Here is a 23048-nt window from a genome sequence, read left to right on the forward strand (position 1 = left end):
TTCGCTTGCCACGCGGAAGACCCGGGTTCGATTCCTCACATGGGTACAATGTGCGAAACCCATTTCTGATGTCCCCCGCCGTGATATTGCTGGAATATTGCTAAAACGGCCTAAAACTAAACTCACTCAGTGGAAGCATGCGACATCACCTACGGAGACTATGGCTGGTGCCATAACATTCCAAACATTCTCACATGGAGAGAGAATGTCAGCGAAAGTTACTCATCACTGTGTTATTTCACAATGTCTATAAACTATAAGTGTTTTCAGGCATGGATGTTTAGAAGTCTATAAAAGATGTGCTTCCGGAAATCTTCAAGAGGATGCTCAACATTTTAGAGTTTTGATAAACGCGGAATCCGTAAACGTTCCAAATAAAATATCTGAGGAAATAAGAGATCACAGTTAGAATTTAATATATGCTAAGGGGGCGGTGGGATAGCCATGTTGTTAAAACCTTAGCTTGTCACGCTGAAGATCGGGGTTCGATTCCCCACATGGGTACAGTGTTGGAAGCACGTCTGATCTCACCCGACGTGATATTGCTGGAATATTGATAAAAGCGGCGTAAAGCTACTCTCACTCACTCACAAATTGATCACAGCTGGGGACATGAGGAATGGGCGTCACACAATTCACGGAAGGGGAAATCCAACCCAGGTGCCCTGTGTAACAGACTCTTGAACCACTATGCTACGTCAGAGTTTGTAATATGTAAATAATAATATCTATATTTAATAAACACAATAGGACTGGAACCTCGATGTTCAGCTGATAAATAATGCCAGCTATGTCGAAATGGTATGCCGATGACCTATGTAAGAGTAAGTGAGTATGGACTTACGCCGATTTTAGCAATACTCCAGCAATATCACGGCGGGGGACATCAGAAATGGGTTTCGCACATTGTACCCATGTGAGGAATCGAACCCGGGTCTTCAGCATTATCCATTAGGCTACCCCACGACCCCGACTTTAGTAAGGAAACTCGAAGTTGATTTCAAAGACCCCAATGAACACCCCACAATCAGTATCTTGAAAATGTTGACGTCATGCTGGGACTCGAACCCACGGCTTCGGGCGAACGCTTTATCCACTAAACTATACCACATGACGCCCAATATATCAGCCTTAGCGTTAAGGCTGACGTAAGTCTACATTGCATTTTTAGCATTACGAAAGTCGTAGTCCCTCTTTGTGGGATGACAGACGGGTTTGTCAACATCGCGATATAATGAGGGCGTTATACCGAGGCATTGCGCTTCCTAAACCCCGACCAGTCAACAGAATGATACGAGCGTCTTCCGAGAACAACAGGCACACACATTCTACGAGGAAATAGCGGGACAGTGTGTAGCATACATTGATGCGCAGTGATATATTCCTACCGAGGTGTGCTCGGATATAACTACTCCACTCAATATTTACCACACATTAGTCGGATCCGGTCGGGAACTTGTAAACAAGTAAAGTCGAGGTGACCGTGTTTTAACGCTACACTTGTACTGAAAGTTTCTGAATCTGTGGGTGAGACATTAACTGAAAAATGGAATACTCAGTGAAATGGATAACATGGAGCTTCGTAATCGCAGCTTCTGTGTCTACAATATCCTGTTTCCAAGGTTACGGTAAGTGATTATACATATACATGTATAAGCTAGCTGCATCAGAGATGCATCTTCACAGTAGCAACAACTTAATCAAGTTTGAGGGGAATTTTTGGAATACGTTCCAGGTCTGTCCACGAGGCACGTTTCCTTTTTGATTGAAAGACATCACAAAAAATTTAATTCCTCATATCACCGAATCCAATTTGTAACAAAAAATTAGTTCAAATACTTAGTTATCGGGAATTTATAATTATAATTTTAAGACGTTTAAAAGCATTTATTGTTTTCTAAAAAAACGCATTTTGTATGTAAATAAATATTTCATTACATAATTTTTGTTATTATAAAATAAAGAGCAAAGTGTTTAACTTGAAAAATAAGTTTCCATTTTCATACGAAATCTCTACGAAAAGTAGAGTCGATTGTACGATTCCGACTATGTCATGAGCAAGCGTTTATAAGTCATTTTCAAATAGTGATGACTCCACGTGTTTGCGAAAAGATAAAATAGATATTTGTAGTATAATCGTCCAGACTGGAAACGTATCGGAGCATTTGTATGTACTTGTGTCAAGTGAGTGAGTGAATACACATGTACACCGCATCGGCAACATTTCCGCCCTATGGCGATAAATACACTTTAATCAATAATAACTTATAAATATCTGTCGACAAAGGACTGTAAAACATTAACGTATACACAACAGTTTTAGAACAAAACAAATCTCAGCAAAGTATTGAGTGGACATGGAACACGAAAACAGTAATTTTCCAGATCCGGTATTCCAGATATTTGAGGTTCAGCGACTTGAGAGATTAATTGTACTGCAGACAATCAGCTGTTCCGCGATAGCCTCACAAATTTCGGTGATGCATTATCACACTGAGAGTTTAGGAGTGAGTGAGTTGGATTTAACGCTGCTTTTAGCAATATGCCTGCAATATCACGGCGGGGACACCAGAAATGGGCTTCACACATTGTACCCATGTCGGGAATCGAACCCGGGCCTTAGACGAGCGAAGGCTTTAACCACTAGGCTACTTACAAGTTTGGGTTGCTGGAAACCAATTCTAACCTGGATCTTCACGGATCGATGAGAATTCAAAGGTAATATTAGTAATTTTAGGTATTATTGACGATAATTCAAAGGTAATATTGGGTAATATTAACTGCTGGCTGAGTTTCAAAATAGCCTACACTTACATGTAGTCATGCTACATTTGGGGGCACCTGGCTCCGTATTATACCCAACAACCACTGCTGGTCGTGTTATAGAGGCAACTTAATGGATCGGTGGTCGGTATAGGTGATGGGGACCTTGTTGGGTGCGTGTCATCGTAGACCGAGGGCGGGGATTGCTCCTCAAAATATCAATCACTGGTCTGACAGGTCCAGTCTGGATTACCTCCAGACCGGTATCATATAGCTGGGGTGATGCTCAGTGCAGCGTTAACCAACAAAGAAACAAAAACTGTCATTACGATAGATAAGTAATTGTGTAAGGCTATTTCATAGGACGTGATGTCATAGATGTTAAGTGACTTCGGTTTTATGTAGTTAAAGCAATGAGACCACCAACACCCTGGACCTTGAATATTAAAACCTGCATTCATACGAATCATGTTGAATTAACATTTCAATGATAATTACCTGTTTAGTCCCTCGGTAGCAAAGCTTTAACAGTAGATGATGTTTCTCTAAATAGGCGAGACAATATGTAATTGCGTTTAACGTCGCGTCCACAATTATTACCCTTGTAAATGTAGCACAAGCAGCAAAAAAACACATTAAAAGGGATTATATAAAACAGCACTTCATCAACCCCCGGGAAAGGCGTTCTTCCCATCAGCTGAATGTACAAACATCGTGGCTGGTGGGGAGGGTGCTTGTTAAGGAGAGCGATGCTGGTATACAATACAAGCAGAACCTGTTGTTCCAGCTATGTACATGGGCAGCTGGTTCGTGAGCAGGGACGAAGTCATGACTACAGCCCTAAATTTTATGTCCTTATCTTGATACTCGTTCTTTTCAATATTTGCCGATTCAAAATCGGATTTGCAAAACGTTTATAAAGATATCCTCCAGGTCATTCAGAGAGGACACGGATATGAACTTTCACATCTGACCGTACATTGGTAATGCGTGTAAATTTATCATATTAAACTCGAAAATTTGGTACTGGTCATGTAATAGTATCGAATCATCTAGGTAATATCGTCATATGAGCGAAATATTCTCAAGCACGAAGTAAAACCCAATTTCACCTCACCTCACCTCTAGGTAATATAAACTGTTTATGTATGTACAGTTTATTTTAATCTAACTTTAAATTATTTGCTTTATTTGATTGGCGTAGAAAAGATCTCTAGTAATTAAATTAAACAGTTTATAAAATGTTTATTTAATATTTTGGGACATATTAAGGGTATGCAATATCTGCTCAAGATCGGCAGGTGGTATATCATTACATATACATAAGAGACGAGTCCGATGTTTGGTGATTGAAAGAATAGAATGTGTTTTGGAAAAAAAACGTATGTGTGTGTCGCTACAACGTGCTGTTCGTGCAAATTATAGGATGTGTTTTGGTGTAAAGTTTTACAGACGTTTGCGTTCTTATGCATATTGTGTTTGTGGTCAACAATTGTCTTTTGTCAAATACTTGGTATTTACATCTATATAGTTTATTCACCTCTACCTCTTTTGGGAGATTATTAAAACTATATTGTGCAATGATTGTGCGTTATATCAGCTGTTGATGTGATTAAAGACCTTGGATCCATTCCCATAGCTTCGTTAAGGAAGTGAGGTGAGGTGAGGTGAGGTGAAATTGGGTTTAACGTCGTGCTTGAGAATATTTCGCTCATATGACGACGTACATGCGTGTGTATGTGTATGTGCGGCTGCTTGTACTAGCCCAGACTTAAGCTGGTTTTATAGTGCTAGACCACTGAGATACCATGCCGCAGTGAAGCATGAATACCCCACTCAGACACATTATACTGACTCCGAGCCGACCAGTCCTTGTTGTACCCATTAATGCCCAGCGCCAGGCAGGCACCAACAAGTACCTTATTTTAACGTCTTTTGGTATGACGCGGTCGGGGATCGAACCCGCGACCTTCCGCTCTCCGGGCGGACGCTCTAACCACTACACCACGGAGGCGGTCCGTTAAGGAAGTGAGCTCACTATGCCTACTAGTCTTCCATGTCTATATACCCGCACCATATGACGTCTATTTTCATCGAGATATTGGGATTCGACAAAAAAAGACTTTTTGAAATTGATTGGTCCAGAGTATTTAACTAAATTAAATGTGAGGACAAAAATAAAAGAGACCTAATTCACGAGATAATCGAGGATGAACAAGATGATAATTGTTTTCTTTTTTCTTTTGTGACAGATACGGTAAATGATTGCAACATCACTCTACAAGCAGGCACAACTCCCCGACTTCTGTTTAATCCGGGCATGAGCAGTTCAGGGTAAGAAACACATCGTTGGATGGTAGGATGTTGGCGCCCTATTTTATATCTGTGGCTATATTGGGTTATTGTGTTGTTGTTGTTTTTGTTGTTGTATTTTGTATATACAATGTGGTTTCTGGTTCCATGCCAACAATTAATAAATGTACTATAACATATTTTGAGTGAGTAAGTTGGTTTTCATGGCGCTTCGAACAGATTTCCAGTCATATCGTGTCAGTTTCATGTGGGAGAAACAATCTAAACTGATCTACAAAAGAAAGTAAACATCAGATTTTCTGGGGTAATTCTTTTAAGAAACAATGTAACTATCTTTAACTGTTTTGAATGTGACTTACAAGTTCGTGGTTATAATTCTGTCACGTCATTGACGTCGGCACAGCTACTGAGCTACGACTTTCGTACATGTAAGTTAAACATAAATTCTATTTAAAAATGTCAACCAAAATATGGTTTAAGTAAAGAAATCACTCAAAACTGTTATTTCAGGAAGAAAACTAGTCATCTCAGGATCTTAAAATTCTACATCAGGAATCAACGGATCATGATTTCTCGTATTTTCTACTATTCAGATTTATTTAATTATAATACCCGGAGACAATAACTATGTGACTAAGCTACACTATTAAATGTACTTAAAATACAAGGTACAACATGCTTATACATTCGTGTTTAATCAGAAACTCTCACTGCTGGTGGCGGATAGAGTCGACGGACCCTGGCAACCGCGTCGTCCTTGACACCTTGGCTCTAAGGGTGAAAAACGCAAGTGAATGCGAAGTGGCAAAAGTCAGAGTATTTAACGGTTTGAATTTATACTACAACATTTATTGTATTGTCAGCAAACAGTGTATTCAAAGGTTCGTATTGGTACCATTGTACAATAAACACTGTATTTAACGGTTTGTATCGATGTCATAAACCTGGTTTTATTGTTCAATGCACAATGTCCAAGCGTATCATGCAGTTATTCCAAACCAAATAAGCGTGGGTTGCTTATGGTTCTGCCTGTACATTCACACTGATTTTCTTGTGTATTTTTCTTCTTTTTTGTGTGTTTCCGTCATCCAAGCAACATTCTTCCTGCAATACGACGGCGGCCAAAAATTAAACAATTATGAATACATACAATCCAGTAATTAATATAATGAACAATGCTCGGGTCGTCGGAGTATGTAAGCAACCTATTCACCAAGCCTAACCAGATCCATTACGACCACTGGAGATTACGAGGGACTAATTGCAACCAAGATCCCCACGGTTTCCAATGCAGTCAGGGGCGTACCCAGGAATGATATGAAGTATAGGCACGACTTGACCCACGCGACTTCGAGGGTTTTTTGTGGCATGCTCTCACCTAGCTCCTGATTAATTTTATGTATGAACATAGTTTGAACAAATGACAAATATGTGGATTAATAAGAAACGATGTCTGTGTTCTGAGGAGTAAACTTTATTGCTGTCAGCACCTTACAATTGCATATGTTACAAAAACGTCCGGATGTGCACCGCAGGAAAACAAAGAGAAGTAACTCTACTCACCTACACTATGCTGGAGCGAAAACGTTTAGAGTAATCGCCCTTGTTACAATTGACCCCTGTCTCCCCTACGTCTTGATCCTCCTAGTTGCACTGAAGCATCTCCTTGATGCTGATGTCACGGGAACAGTGGTGAATTGACGAAAAATATTGCCTAAAGTGCCTAATGGCAGGTACGCTACTGGCAGTGGCCTCTAACGACTAAATGATATAGTAATGAGGGGCTGGGGGCATATTCCATCCTTAGAAGAATAGCTTTAATATCTACAAGCCCCTGTCTATATAAATACACGTGTGCCATTAAATGTATGTAGCTGTGGAATATCTGTTATATAGGACCCACACTGACAACACCTGTGCGGAGCTGGTGTGGAGATGGTGAGAAAAGACTACTCTACACGGAAAATGGCGCTTTTTACATGGCTGCTGACCCTACGTACTACAAAATATTTCTCTTCAAATTTTACCAAGAAAAAGGTAACTACATTGTATTCTGCATTCGGTACTAAATGTTTACTGCTACGTTACTTGATTACAACGAGCAATAGTAAGCTGATATTAATTATTTTATTACATATATGTTATGTTCCATAGTAATAGCTACCGCAAGCGGAAGAATTTTCTGATGCGCCATTGAAAACTAGGTTATCTCCCCACCTTTTCTCTGCTTCCTCTGCCTCACCATGTGGCCTCAGGCCACAATTATTTTCCTTCTTTGCTATCTAGACTGACATGCCAGTTCACCATAAGCAATATCGGTCGTAGGGTGTTCTCTTTTTGCATGTTGACCAACCTGCCACTTGTCACTTAACTGGCAAAATATCGGCCTTCTTCCACCATCGCAACTTTGCTGTATGCACTGTCAACAATGGTCACCGGGACTTTCGAGCCGAGATACACTAAAAAGCCTTGAACTTGGGGTCAAATCATGAAAGGCCCTAGTCAGAATGTGGACCAAAAACTTGCAATAAAGCACAATGTCTGATCTTCCAGACATTAAGCTGTCACAAGTCACCCTGAAAAACAGCCCATTTGAAACAATGCACTATATTGTCCTATTTTCCTTCCGGGTCATGGTAAGGTAACTGAGGTCTGAGGCCTTATAGTATGAGCAAGTACCTGCAAACATCTCGAGGTACATGTATTGTTCCAGGATGTCAACTGGTATGGATGGATGCATCACAATGTCAGATCTATATAGTGCCTCAAGATACATAAAAGGTTAGGATACATGAAAAAATACAAGGACAATGCTGAATTCTTTTCCAGGTTATACGTCTACTTTATGTATTTATCTTTCAAAATAACTTAATAGTAACACCCTTTGAATTTCATGCGACAAGGGTTTATGCCTTTAGGCTTTAGGTACCTACTTAAAATAGGTTTTTAGCAACCTATACTTGTCGTACGAGTCCATCTATGGACAGCCTGGATGACTTGATCAAATGGGTCTTATCCTGCGCCATGGTCTTCTCCTAAGATTCGACCATGAACATGCCGCCTTGGGGTCCTGAAACCATCGTGCTAACACCATTCAAACACGAACCCATTCCTATTGATGATATTTTCCATTTTAATAGTTTTTAGTATTTCTGTCTGGAGCGTGAATAAGCGTGCAAACATGTCTGTAGCATCGGTATGTGTTGTCGTTACAGAACAATCCGAGAGTATCCAGCTTATTGCTACTTCCGCAGAATCAGTGCTTGAGTCTCCTGGTTTTCCAAACTTCTACTACAAGTAAGAATATGCTTGATGTGACCAAATATCGAGTGTAATAACTTTATATCTAACCATTGGTCCGTTTCAGCGATTCTGTTTACTGATTGGTCAATTGAACTAGATGACGTCTTATTGCTTCATCGGTGAGACATATACGATATGATGTTATCATTTGTACATGACTTGAGGTACTGATTGTACGTTATGTGAACAAGAGGGTGACTTCTGAGAAGTGTTCCTACAAGGTGGACATGCTGAACGTTTTCTTTTGTTACATAAATAACAATGAGTAGCAGGGCTGACTAGTCTTAACATGCATGTTATGTATCATTTCAAAGAAACTTAAGAATATGTTCAGAATTCTACATATAGACAACCAGTACCTACACAATGTCATTGTCATGCTAAACGATTTGTGATGCAGTAAAATTTACTGAACTACATAGCAAATGGGTACATGTGAAAGTTTGATTTTTACTAAAACGTTATCAGAACGTTAAAGGGCTAAAACCAGTTGCAGTGAACCTGCAATCGCATGGTCCAAAACACGGATATGAGTGAGGCCGTATGTTTTAATCGCAATATTCCAGCAATATGCGGAGGACACCAGAAATGGTCTTCACACATTGTACCCATGTTGGGAATCGAATCGGGTCCTCAGCGTGACGAGGTGACGCATTAACCATTAGGTTACCTGAATATGACAATACGCGTATCGATTTCATTACCATTAAATATCCACTTCTTACCTGCTTCATTTGTATTCACAATGCAACGTGAATATATAACTTATTAGCTCCGTTTACTATTCGTTATGGTATTTTTGTCATTGCAACCTTTTACTGTTAGAAATTTGGCAAGTTTCGGCACTCATGGAAAGTTTGGTATGAGAAGTACCACATTGGAAAGGACACTCTTTAGATGACATATTTCTACAAAGATGCTGCATCTCTCAATCCCATGCCTATATTTTCAGTGATACTGACAGAAAGTATGTGATTTCAACCGAGAATCAAGATGACTACATCGTACTGGAGACAGAATCATTCAGTCTGGTCCATAATGGCTCCAACCAGGTCAATGATTTTCTGTCGGTAACACAAGGTATGTAAAGCTTTTAGGTCGTCCAGTTGTAGCTTATTTTTTACACAGCCTACTAGATTTACACCGATAGGAATATATGAATAATTGTTGAACAACATTATCTCAACGTGTAATGGTACATTTAAATGATCATCATGTTAATGAATCCATTCTTTATAATAATATTGTTTATACTGCGATTCTTACACATTGTCTTTTTAGGCGACTTGTCTCTCGGGAGATATTTCGGCAAGAAAGGCCCCGTCATCCAGACAACAAATAACAATGTGACTCTCCATTTCAAGACAGGACGAAAAAGTTCATTCAACCGAGCGGTTGGCTTCAGATTTCGATACAGGGCAGTCAAAGGTAAGTGTCAGATGAGCTGAGGTTTTAGTAATATTACTCACCTGAGAAAGTCATGTTTATCAATTCCACGTGATCAGACCCAGACTCTGTGCAGTGTAAATATATATACTGAGGGGAACAAATAAGGGAACACCACTTCATCGCGGTGTTTCTGTATTTGGAGATTTTCACCCACAACGCAATGCAGAACGTGCCAAGAAACCTGGAAAAGAATAAAGTTACACTTGTATTTTAATGTGTTCCCATATTTGTTTCCATCGGTATATACTGTTCAACTCAGCTAATGCATCATATACACCAAGAAGTTTTGAACATTTTTCCCATCCAAATCCAATTGGCAAAAACCTTTTTATTCATGAATCATCCTCGCTGATGCCTTACAGTGAGTTGTTTGCCGTTTTCGTTGAAATGCCCTGACCGAGCTCTTAGTGTCCCTCTGGTTTGGATTATATTTGGAGAAAGGTGATCACTTTAAACAAATCTTGAAAAAACTCATTCGTTTTTCAAAACGAGGTCGTTCATTCACGAAATATGGGTTTTTAATGGAAAATATTAAGCAAAAAATAAATTGTTTGGTTCCCATCACGTTCTTCCCTGTGTTCTAAATATGTTGAAACAGCACTAGTGAAGGGTCCATTAGTGTTGAAAATATTTATATCCTTATCTTATGATATATTTGATTATTACAGGCGAAAATACGGCACCGGTAATAGGTACAACTGACCCTTTTGCGGGGGTGGCCTACAAGTACCTCCATGTACAGGATGCAATAGAGCTTTCTCCCAACCAGTACGTACAATAGAAAACTAACTGTGTGTCAATAGATATAATAGCGCCGTAAAATTCCTTCTTCTGAAAAAACTTCGTTGTTACATACGTGTATCTATAGCACAATACTTCAACCTTACATTTATGAAAAGTTAAATCCAACAGTTAAAAGTGAATTTCACTCATTCGTTGTGCGTTGAACAACTTTTGTTTTAGTTAATTAAATTGGTTACTTGTGAAGGCACTGTGTGTAATCATGTACAGTTCATGAAATATATAATACGCATGTGTCAGTAATGCATGCACGCCTAATGCAGCTGGTGTTTGTCCGATTGTATAGTGCTAGTCTCATCTAAGATACCATGGCACAATTTAACATGGATTTTCCACTTATACACATTATGTGGATTGCAAACCGACAAGTAATTGTTTAATGCCCGTAATGCCGATCAAAGTGGTGACAACAAGTGTCCTCTTTGAACGTCATTTGGTATGACACGGTTATGTGATCGAATCAACGACCTGCCGCTCTCAGGGAAGACACTCTGTCCGCTACACCACAGTGGCCGTCCATAGAGTTTTGTTATATTCGTAACGGATTTAAGGTCATGTAGCTTATTTGCTCTGCACGTATCCAATAGTTGCATGTTTATCAAGAATTATGTCAAAGGATGGGCACAATGTGTGAAGCCCATTTCTGGTGTCCCCCGCCGTGATATTGCTGGAATATTGCTAAAAGCGGCGTAAAACTAAACTCAGTCAGTCAGTCAGTCAAAGGAACTTTAAATTTAATGTGAGTGACTTTCGTATGACGAGGTCAGGATCAGGAACATTTAAGCACCCATCTTTTGCTCCACGGCAATTGGCTACACCTGCTGGAACATTGGAGCGGTTGAAAGTCAAATGAACATAAAAACAGCTCATCAGTTCATTGTCCTCTTTCTAATTGTAGAAGCATGGACTTCATTTGGACAGTGCGAAAACCAAGAACGGGCTCAGAGTATATGATCCGATTAACTGTTTTCTACCCAGAGACAGAGAAATTCTGCAGCGGAGATTTACTGGAGGTGTTTGATGGTACTTTAAAACATGACATAATTTTCTCGATGAATGAACCCTTTTATGTTACTAAAGCTTACACAAATATATGCCCCAAGAAGGTTCTTTGCATATAAACGAAGAATTAGATTTAGATTTGGGAAATGTTTAGGCGATAAAACCTGCGATACCTCATTCTGTTAGCAAGTTTAAGACTTTTTCTATGGATAATTTTCAGGTCAACGTGATGAATCGACACGCATTCCAAATCAGCACTGTTCAGTTCGTGGACCAGAGTTTGAGGGAAATGAGCCAAATATGACGATTTATCTCCGATATGACGGATCGTTCAATCCGAAAGATGTAAGAATTCGGTACTTTATAACAAAAGGTACGTGCAATATGTTCCGGTTATATACATTTTTTAAACGACGTATTTGTTAAGGCAGAGTTGCCTACCTTCTTTGCACCAGGATAATTCTATTGCTGATTCAAACGCATATTTCGCCTAAACTATGATGTTTTGTATGTCAGAATTATGCCCGGATTTCACCCACAAAAAAGACGGGTGCACGGGTGGCGCCACAATTCACTGTGTAGACTTGCGTCCAATGGGCATGCCAGAAAGAGATGATCGTGGGTTCGAATCTTGGTTTCCTCCGATTATGATTTGACCTGCGTCTCGTCTTCCCATTTAACACTGACAGGAAGGGACATGACTGGAATACTGTTAAATGGCGTTAACACCATATGAAAGTAACAAATGTTCAAGGAACTGACATCAAGGTGACAAGCCCCGATATAAGGGAACTACTGTGACTGGGTTACTGTCTCTAGTGTCGTTATACTAAACACGCTCCATGATTCCATTTGCAGAACCCTACCCTTGTGGAAGAAACTTCACAGCTGATGACACATTTCAGTCAATCCTGTCGCTGGGTTATTACACACAAGACTATGACGCGTAAGTGTCGTTATGAGAGCATCAAACTGGTAAAGTATTCCTGCGGTTTCAAACCAACTTCTATATCCAATAACCTGTAACTGCAGACTACTTTTCGGCACCACCATGGAGTGTTGATCCCACCCCCTCCCTTACACACACACACACACACACACGCACACGCACGCACAAACTTACACACTATCCAACTGTCGGGTCCTACCTTTCTTCCTACATAATTCTTCCGTTTCCAGACTGGCCTAAGTTGACCATTGGTCTTGTGTTCCAGGAATCTAGACTGCGTGTATCATATAGAAGCTCCTGAAAACCATCGAGTACTGGTTACAGACAATGACGGGTCTATGGGACTTGAACACTCGTTGTTCTGTCGCAAAGATTATGTCCTTATTGCTGATGGTGAGTGAAAGGGAGAGTGAGTGTTATTTTACGTCACCGTGACAAGATACGTCGGTCATTTCAAAGCATAGTCTCTTGTGTAACTGTGCTCTGTGTTCTGTTCTGGCATCGCATTGGGAAATGGTTAAAGACAATAGCTCCCCGTACTAATACCAGTATATGTACATTCATAAGATTCTACTTGAAATATGAGTGAGTGAGTGGGTTGGGTTTTACACGGATTTTAGCTACTGCAATATTTCAACAAAATCTCTGCTTAGAACACCAGAATGAGCTTCACACGGTGTACCCATGTGAGGAATCGAACCCGGCTTTCGACGTGGGGCGGTGGGTTAGCCAGTGGTTACAGCGTTCGCTCGTCACGCCAAAGACCCGGGATCGATTTCCCACACGGACACAATGTGTGATATTGCTGGAATATTGCTAAAAGCGGTGTAAAACTAATCTCACTCACTCACTTTCGGAGTGAGGAGCGAACTGCAAGACCACCCCACCGCCTCACTTGGAATATGTCATCGTTTCCCTCTTGATCACAATATGAAATGAGAACTGCTTTCATGAACGGGTGTACACATTTCGTTTTAAAATTACTCTATGTCATATTCCTGAGCAAACTCCATATTATTTGAAATGGAGCATAGATAAAGACCCAATACGCTACTGTTAAGGCATATACGCTCTAAGGTTACCATATAAGTAAAATATGACAAAAACATAACCAGACTCATTAAGAGCCAACCGATTGTTTAACATTACCCGTTAATCTTGTATATCGTTATCTGGGTCGTTCTTTTACCTCTGACAGACAACCAATATTAAACTGAAATGTTTTCGTTTTTTAGAGTACTATACTGTATATCAAGCACATGTTCACACAAAAAGATGTAAAAGTAAAACGCAAAAAATAGGCGGCCTCTCCAAAACTATCTTCAGGTCCAGACGCTAACAGCAGCGTTGTGAGCAAAGTCTGTGGCAACGACTTCATCGTATACAGCAGCACTGGCCGTTTCCTAACCATCGTCTTCCACTCAGATGAGAGTGTTGCTGGAGGAGGTTTCAGGTGGAACCTCAGAGCCGTCAAGCCTAACGGTATGTAGCCTTATCAATGGTGCAGAAAGTCCATGTTTCCATTATTTCATACACGTAGGAACAAGTAATTAAATCTACAAATAATCCATTCTTGGGGTTACGCAGTTATCAATCTTTCTTTCCGGCGATTTATTGCAACATGGTGGTATGTGAATATTAATAGTCAGGATCCCGATCAACAACGTGTTCGTAACGTTACGACCTACCGTAACTCTCACGAATGGCATAGTTCTACGAAAATCTCCATGGTATACGTTCCACTGGTGGAGATTTATCGGAACGTGTACCCTGGAGATTATCGAGGATGACGAACGTTTTGAGGATAACGTTCCTGGAGTGTATTTTAGTATAATTTACGGGCCATCAAATGCATCAAGAAGAAAACCTGTTTACCACGTATGTATAACACGCAATCATACCTCGGACGTTTCTAATGACGTTTATGTAATCTTCAATCATTTTACGAAAGTACAAATCTTGAACGCGTGAGAAAGAGTATCTGATAAATCTATTTTTTCTCAGTTCAATTCACTATTTCCAAATTGGGCCCTTTTTCTACCTCGTCCTTTTTTAAGAAGCTGTCATTTTTATCTTTCAAATTTCGTGTATATATTGTGAAGCATGAGTGTAATTGCCGCGGTTGAGTGACTCGTGTACATGTCTTGTGTATTACAAGTGGCGTAAATGTCAGATCAACAAACTAGCAATTTGGAACACTGTTCGAAATTAGACCTTTTTTCACCTTGGTTTACGAACTTTCCAAAACCGTGGGATCCCAATCTAAAGTGTCAAAATATGTTGTGATCTGAAAAAACATTGTAGGTCGGATAAAATGAAAGAGAACAGCCTGGTTCCCCTGGTATGCTGCGCTGTCGCTACATTGACTCGGGAACTGCACATCGTCAAACAAACATGGCTCACACGACCTGTATTTTCTATGGAAAAACGCAAGAACGGGTGTTCAGAAATCTTTTTGAGTATTTTAACAATACTGTATCATTGTATTGTGGTAGCGTGTTGTCCTGTGCACAGAGCGCAGGTCACGAATCAGTTGACGATAAGCAACGGCGAGCTCGGACAGTTCTTGGATGGGTGACCGTGTTTGACAGCTTGACTCCCGAGAGTTTCTAGGACTTTCCTTCCTGCCCCACAACAAAGCACATGTGACACATGTGGTCTCACCTTAGGCAAGTGAGTTTGTTCAAAATTGCCTCTGTTCGCCCAGCAGAAAATGGGTACCCGGTTGGATAAAGTCATGTGACTATAACCTTCTAGCGCCTAGCAGGCAGCTGGGGTTATCCGGGGCAATAATAATCAGGGCGTTAGCGCTTTGAGCATGTTTTGTTGCGTGGAGATTAGCGCATTATAAGACTTCTCATTATTATTATACGTGAGAAGAACGATGCCAATGGTTCCAGTGGCGGAAAACATTATTTAACCCGTTTCAAGGCACGTACGTAAACAATTTTCATGTCACCGCGCTATATCCACGTGTTAGAAGAACCGCGGTATTTTGCGTTCGGTTCGGTATACCGTAATGATGATATATCAAGATCATATCACATATACCGAACCGAAACGGACCGAACAGAAGGCCTTGTACAGCAATGCGTACCGTACCGTGGTAAGAGCGTACCGTTTCACCCCTACCACGTATCGTATAGAAAATACCTGGAACATTTTATAACGAACGACCGCATTATAAGATATAGTTCGCACTACAGTTTGTATTCAAGCAAATTTTGACGATTTTGGCCTGTTTTCTCCAATTGTATGTTGACATATACTAAACGCCCTATAGAGTACATACAACTTTTAATGATGATGATGATGATGATGATGATGTGCAAACCTATCATTTGGATATTTGGCCTCTGGATTATTTCTTTATGAAATGCCAGCCCTTTTCTTATATTATCAAATTGGTAAATAGATATAATGATTTGGAAGACACAAGTGATTACCTTCAATCAAGTGTTTTAACTGTGTCTCATCTTGTGAAACATCATGAAAAAATTTGGCGAATGGAAACAATGAATATATATATTCATACTGTTCAATTAAGTAAGCTAAGTGCAATCAGCTTATATAAAAAGATGTATCTGTATGTGTCTCCGTGTGTCTGTGTGTGACACTTTTACATCTTTCTCATTGTATCCTCCCAGAAACATGTCCGAAACAGTATCTGAATGCCCTGGACACAAATCTGACCATCACATCGCCACTGTATCCACAGACCTACCCAGCGTGAGTACTGTTACCGATCAGACAGTCACTGTGTTCGATCATAGGTTTGTGATAAGCTTAAGGGAAGGGACGCAACTCTGTACAGCTAACAGCAGCACCGTAAACGGCGGGGCTTTACAGAATTGTGCCTAATCTCCTAGTTTTGCAAGCATCGTACCCTCGTTCACAGAAGAATTCAGTCCCGACAATAAAAATTGTTCAATATTGTGCTGATAACAAATGTATGACTTTTTCACATGTCACAGAGGAATTAGAAATAATTATTTAGAGAAAAGTATGTGTAATGGTTAAAATCGTTTTCACTTTTTAATTCTACAAGTGAATCTATAGATTAAGCACAAAATAATCACTATTGCAATATCTGACGAATATTTGGCATGGTTGTGCTGCAGAAAGCAATTACTTGTAATACAATGAAGCATTATATGGCTTGTAGTTATAGTAATATTGATGCCCTGAAACATGTTTTTGATGCTTTTTTAAAGAAACGAGTTAATAGAAAGTTGAAAAAGGTCTCGAGAGGTGGGAATATTCTGAAGAGCGTCATCCGTCACAAACGCATGTCAAAGCAGGTACATTGCATACCTGAGAAAAAGAAAAGTATGCGTAAGACTTGCCCTCTACCTGTCCTGGTTTAGTTTGGCCAAAGCCTGGGATGTAGTAATCCCTAAATCAAATAGTTTTGACGCGGTTTTATGTCTTCTCAGAAAGAGCATGCTTTATTGGACTAACAAGTGGTGACTTGTATACACCAAAGGCTGGAACTACTGGAGTATTGAACGAAAGGTTAGGTATAGGAAAGTCAAAGTCACCCCTCTGGACGTGTAGTTTTGTTGACAGGGTTTTGTCGCTTTATATCTTGATCCATAGATAAAATACGAAACAAATTGGTTGGTTTAACACCTTTAAAACCTATTTTCCAGAAACACTGACTGTGTATGGGATCTGATCGCCCCCCAAGGCTATGTCGTCTTTGTGGAGGTGGAGGAGTCGTCAATGGAGACGTCGACTGATTGCACAAAGGATTATGTAGAGGCTGTTGATGGTACCACAATCTTCACATATCTGTACACCAGACCTAATTATATGAAGTAACAAGCAATATGTGTTTATATCTGTATATGGAGACGTCGACTGATTGCACAAAGGATTATGTAGAGGCTTTTGATGGTACCACAATCATCACATATCTGTACCACAGACCTAATTATATGAAGTAACAAGCAATATGTGTTTATATCTATATATGGAGCTGACCAACAATAGAAAGCTTCCAAATACCAAAGTGATAATGTATCAACAATTCTGTATTGATAATAGATCATTTTGCTATATATACCACGCGTGACCACACACATAAAGTCAAAGACTAACCACTAGTCTCTGAAATGAACATGTTTTACAGAAAAACAGTTCATAATCCAAGGTATAGAATATAAAGAGGAGCCCTGAGACGTTTCACTATCAGAAACTGTGGAAATCTAGACTTGTCGCATAATCTAGACTTGCATGGGTGATTTCTCGGATATTTTTGTTTCAGGGTCTGTATGACAGACTAATAAATATAAGAATTGATGGATGTCAATTTCTTTATTGTGATGAACAAGACGTTTCGGGGTATATTCTTACTCCTTCATCAGCTCGTGTTCTTCACGATAAAGGAAGTTGACATCCATGCGTTTTTGCCTTTAAATTAACCACTGTTACACGATCAATGCTATTTTTTCCTGAAATTGATACAAATGTACATTTATGACAATACTAACAATATTTTATGTTTAGTCATGTTATTTGGGTTATCTAGTTCACGCAAACTTCTATGATTCAGTAAATGATAAATATCATATCAATGATCACACATTCGAAGACGCTTGCATACTGTCAACTACACAAGGAATACTTCAAATACAAGACGCTGTTGTTTTTCCCTTTGCTACATAATGATCCTTAACTATTTTTACAGGTCCCAGCATAAATAACGAAGTAAATTCAAGAATTATCCGATGGTGTGGAGTTGAACACCCTTCCTTCCAAAGTTCTGGAATATTTATGACACTTGTCTTCCATAGTGATGATGTCACTTCCGGATCTGGATTTAAACTTTCATACTCAGCTCGTCCCAAACTAGTAAAACGTAAGTGATTAGAGATTATACTTCCAATAATTGTTCTTTCATTGCACGGCCAAATAAAGTCTGTATGTTACACTTAAAATGTAAAATATCCAACACCCTAAGAATGACACTACGTCGGGTATGAGACATAAGATATTAAACACTTCTAGATATATAAAGCCTGAAATACTGACCATTACTTGAGATATGAACCATCACATACTGAAAACTACTTGAGATATGAACCATCAGATATTGAACACTACGTGAGATATGAACCATCAGATATTGAACACTACGTGAGATATGAACCATCAGATATTGAACACTTCTGGAGATATATACCATCAGATACTGAACACTTCTGGAGATATGAACACTGCTTGAGATATGAACACTACCTGAGAAACAAAATGAACATGAATTCGCTTTCAAACAAAACACCCGAAGAATGACACTGCTTCAGGTATGAAATATCAGATATTGAACACTTCTAGGTGCATAAAGCCTGCATATTGAACACTACTTGATATATGAACCATCAGCCATTAAACATTTCTTGAGATATGTACCATCAGATACTGAACACTTCTGGAGATATGTACCGTCAGATACTGAACATTTCTTGAGATATGAACCATCAGATACTGAACACTACTTGAGATATGAACCATCAGATACTGAACACTACTTGAGATATGAACCCTCAGATACTGAACACTTCTGGAGATATGTACTGTCAGATACTGAACATTTCTTGAGATATGTACCATCAGATACTGAACACTACTTGAGATATGAACCATCAGATACTGAACACTACTTGAGATATGAACCATCAGATACTGAACACTACTTGAGATATGAACCATCAGATACTGAACACTACTTGAGATATGAACCATCAGATACTGAACACTACTTGAGATATGAACCATCAGATACTGAACACTACTTGAGATATGAACCATCAGATACTGAACACTACTTGAGATATGAACCATCAGATACTGAACACTACTTGAGATATGAACCATCAGATACTGAACACTACTTGAGATATGAACCATCAGATACTGAACACTACTTGAGATATGAACCATCAGATACTGAACACTACTTGAGATATGTACCATCAGATACTGAACACTACTTGACTTGAGATATGTACCATCAGATACTGTACCATCAGATACTGAACACTACTTGAGATATGAACCATCAGATACTGAACACTACTTGAGATATGAACCATCAGATACTGAACACTACTTGAGATATGAACCATCAGATACTGAACACTACTTGAGATATGTACCATCAGATACTGAACACTACTTGAGATATGAACCATCAGATACTGAACACTACTTGAGATATGAACCCATCAGATACTGAACACTACTTGAGATATGTACCATCAGATACTGAACACTACTTGAGATATGAACCATCAGATACTGAACACTACTTGAGATATGAACCATCAGCCATTAAACATTTCTGGAGATATGTACCATCAGATACTGAACACTACTTGAGATATGAACCATCAGATACTGAACACTACTTGTGATATGAACCATCAGATACTGAACACTACTTGAGATATGAACCATCAGATACTGAACACTACTTGAGATATGAACCCTCAGATACTGAACACTACTTGAGATATAAACCATCAGATACTGAACACTACTTGAGATATGAACCATCAGATACTGAACACTACTTGAGAAATAAACCATCAGATATTGAACACTACTTGAGATATGTACCATCAGATACTGAACACTACTTGAGATATGTACCATCAGATATTGAACACTACTTGATATATATACCATCAGATATTGAACAGTCTTCTTGAGACATAAACCCGCAATTACTGAATGCTTTTTCACTTCTTTCAGCTCTGCCCGAGACCTCCAGTGATTACATCGTTGGACTAGTTGTCGGCATAGTGGTTGGCGTGCTTGTATTAGCTGCCATTATCGCGGCTGGTATTGTAGTCTACAGGAGAAGGAGGTCTAGAAACATGAATGTGTCATGAACTCACGGGTTCTAGTCATAGAAGTGGAGAATGAGGGCAATGGCGGTAGTTCTTCGGAAGATCCAAGGCATTCCAGTTTATCAGACGTCTTCATACTGTGCCATATGGGAGGGCAATCCACCCACCCAATTCCACAATTCCCGTATATTTACGCATTAATAACGATACTTGTCAATTACCGCATGATGTTTGACAGGCACCTCGATCCATAATTATATTTTGTTAAAGCTTTCTATTCTCGTATTAATAACGATACTTGTCAATTACCGCATGATGTTTGACAGGCACCTCGATCCATAACTATATTTTGTTGACACTTTCTATTCTCGTATTAATGACGATACTAGTCAATTACAGCATAATGTTTGACAGGCACCACATTTGATAATTCTCTGCGGTTGACGTTCTATATTTTCATAATAATTACGATACTAGTCAGTTAAGGCATAATGTTTGACAGGCACCACATTTGATAGTTTTCTGCGGTTGACGTTCTATATTTGCATAATAATTACGATACTAGTCAGTTAAGGCATAATGTTTGACAGGCACCACATTTGATAGTTTTCTGCGGTTGGCGTTCTATATTCACATAATAATTACGATACTAGTCAATTACCGCATAATGTTTGACAGGCACCTCATTTGATAATTCACTTTCGCTAACGCTTTATATCTTCATATTAATTACGATACTTGTTAGTTGCACAAGTTTGACAGGCACTTTATTACTGTATAAATCAGCCGCTTCCGAGTATTCCATGTCGTTAAGTACGGGGTCAAACAATGGTATCGAAGCTATCGAGGGGTGTTTACAGATATAGAAGAAAGGAAGGTGTCATGCTGAAGAAGCATAAAAACACTTTGACAAGGTGCCATTATATAGAAAACAAGTTTCTTTCAGATTCAGAGCATAAACAAACTGAACACTTCACAATGTAATTCTGGAAACCCAAATAGTCTAGACACTCTCCGCACTGTGGCCTATTTCTGAAAAAGGATTTGACAAAATTCAACACGAATATATATTCTAAGGATGGAAAAATCAACAAAATCTTTTTCGAAAACTCGATTATTCACGATTGCTTAAATTCATGTTTTGGAGGTTGTAAATGCATGAAAGTATGTTTATAAGTATCATGAGTGAGTGAGTAAGTTTAGTTGAACGCCGCACTCAGCAATATTCCAGCTATCTGACGGTGGTCTGTAAATGATCCAGTCTGGACTAGACAATCCAGTGATCACCAGCATCAGCATCGATCTACGCAATTGGGATACGATGACACGTGTCAACCAAGTCAGCGAGCCTGAGCACCCGAACCCGTTCGTCGCCTTTTACGACAAGCATGGGTTACTGAAGATCAATTCTAACCCGTATCTTCAAGGGTATATAAGTATCATGACACAAAACATTTGACATATGACCAAACTGACAATGCGTGTCATTATAACGAACACCGATACACAACGACACCCCAATTAAAACCACACTTTCAGATAAGGCCAACCAAATATATGTTCGGTTGTCGTAGTTGGGTTTTGGACCTGATGTTTGCATACATATGAACACAATTACATGGTACATTCATTGAATGAAATCAGCACAGGAGCCTAGAAATCTTTCTCACTTATACACATAAAGGCACCATTTGGATTGCGGGATGAATAAGATCTTTTGTATATAGGGAGCTGCATGTTGATATGGACGGAACGGAATGCCAGGTGGCTTAAGACATGTATTATTTTCAGCATAAAATTAAAGGTTCTAGTCATAGAAGTGGAAACTGAGGGCAATGACGGTAATTGTTCAGAGTTAATCCAAGGCAGTTGTCAAATTACAGATCCGTATGCTTGTATACGTTTTATATGGCAATGTTTGCTGATTGCTGAGATAGTTAATGTTAAGATCATGTGTAAAGCTTTGCTTTCGTGTCAGTATTTGTTTTATCATTCTGGAAATGCATGCATTTTACTGTATGGCTGGTTAATATGTCAACTGAGACCCCTCCTTACGGTGTCAGTTGGTAAGAAGAAAAACTTGTATGTCGCAATAATCATAAAATATTACTAAGCCGAGTTGTTTCCACTGTATTGAGAAGAGATTGCGAATTTCTGGGATTTTTCTACTTTTTGTATTAAACATACCATCAAAGCCGAAGTGCGTGTTGTCATTTACGAATGTTCCAACTGTATGCCTGCGGGTCCAGACAATCAAGTGATTGATATGACGATCACTGATTCATGCCGTAAGGGTACGATGACATCTAATCCACTAATCGCAGAGTCTAACCTACAGATCATAGGATATGTGTGCAAAATCATTTGGGAAATATTTGCAAACACTTTAGGGCATTAAGTGGTTCTGCAATATCCATACATGGAAGACTGCTGTCTCACACATACGGGTGTTGATTTCAGCAAAGATGCCAGTAGTAAGATAAGGTCGACAACGAAGACAAGGTGGTTCCAGACTACGTATATTTTTAATTGTTAACATCTGTTGTAAATTCACAATTCTCATTTTAATGTTTAAAAAAAGTGAGCGATCAGTTTTACAGCTATTTCACGTT

The 23048-nt window shown here is 39.3% G+C and overlaps 1 protein-coding gene across 1 annotated transcript; it reads left to right on the forward strand.

Moving 5' to 3' along the window:
• The first annotated feature begins 1195 nt into the window (after nt 1-1195).
• On the forward strand, nt 1196-21661 carry LOC124285617 (cubilin-like). The gene is made up of 17 exons (XM_046721880.1): nt 1196-1628; nt 5016-5097; nt 5778-5902; nt 6973-7113; nt 8292-8373; nt 9332-9459; nt 9661-9807; nt 10497-10596; nt 11528-11652; nt 11852-12004; nt 12490-12577; nt 12846-12973; nt 13907-14062; nt 16228-16309; nt 17233-17354; nt 18273-18443; nt 20339-21661. The coding sequence occupies exons 1-17, from the start codon at nt 1547-1549 to the stop codon at nt 20476-20478; spliced, it is 2052 nt and encodes a 683-aa protein (XP_046577836.1). The 5' UTR covers nt 1196-1546; the 3' UTR covers nt 20479-21661.
• The last annotated feature ends 1387 nt before the right edge of the window (nt 21662-23048 follow it).

This window comes from Haliotis rubra, unplaced genomic scaffold (genome assembly GCF_003918875.1).
Source record: "Haliotis rubra isolate DU_JTF1 unplaced genomic scaffold, ASM391887v1 Scf364, whole genome shotgun sequence".
NCBI lineage: Eukaryota > Metazoa > Mollusca > Gastropoda > Lepetellida > Haliotidae > Haliotis > Haliotis rubra.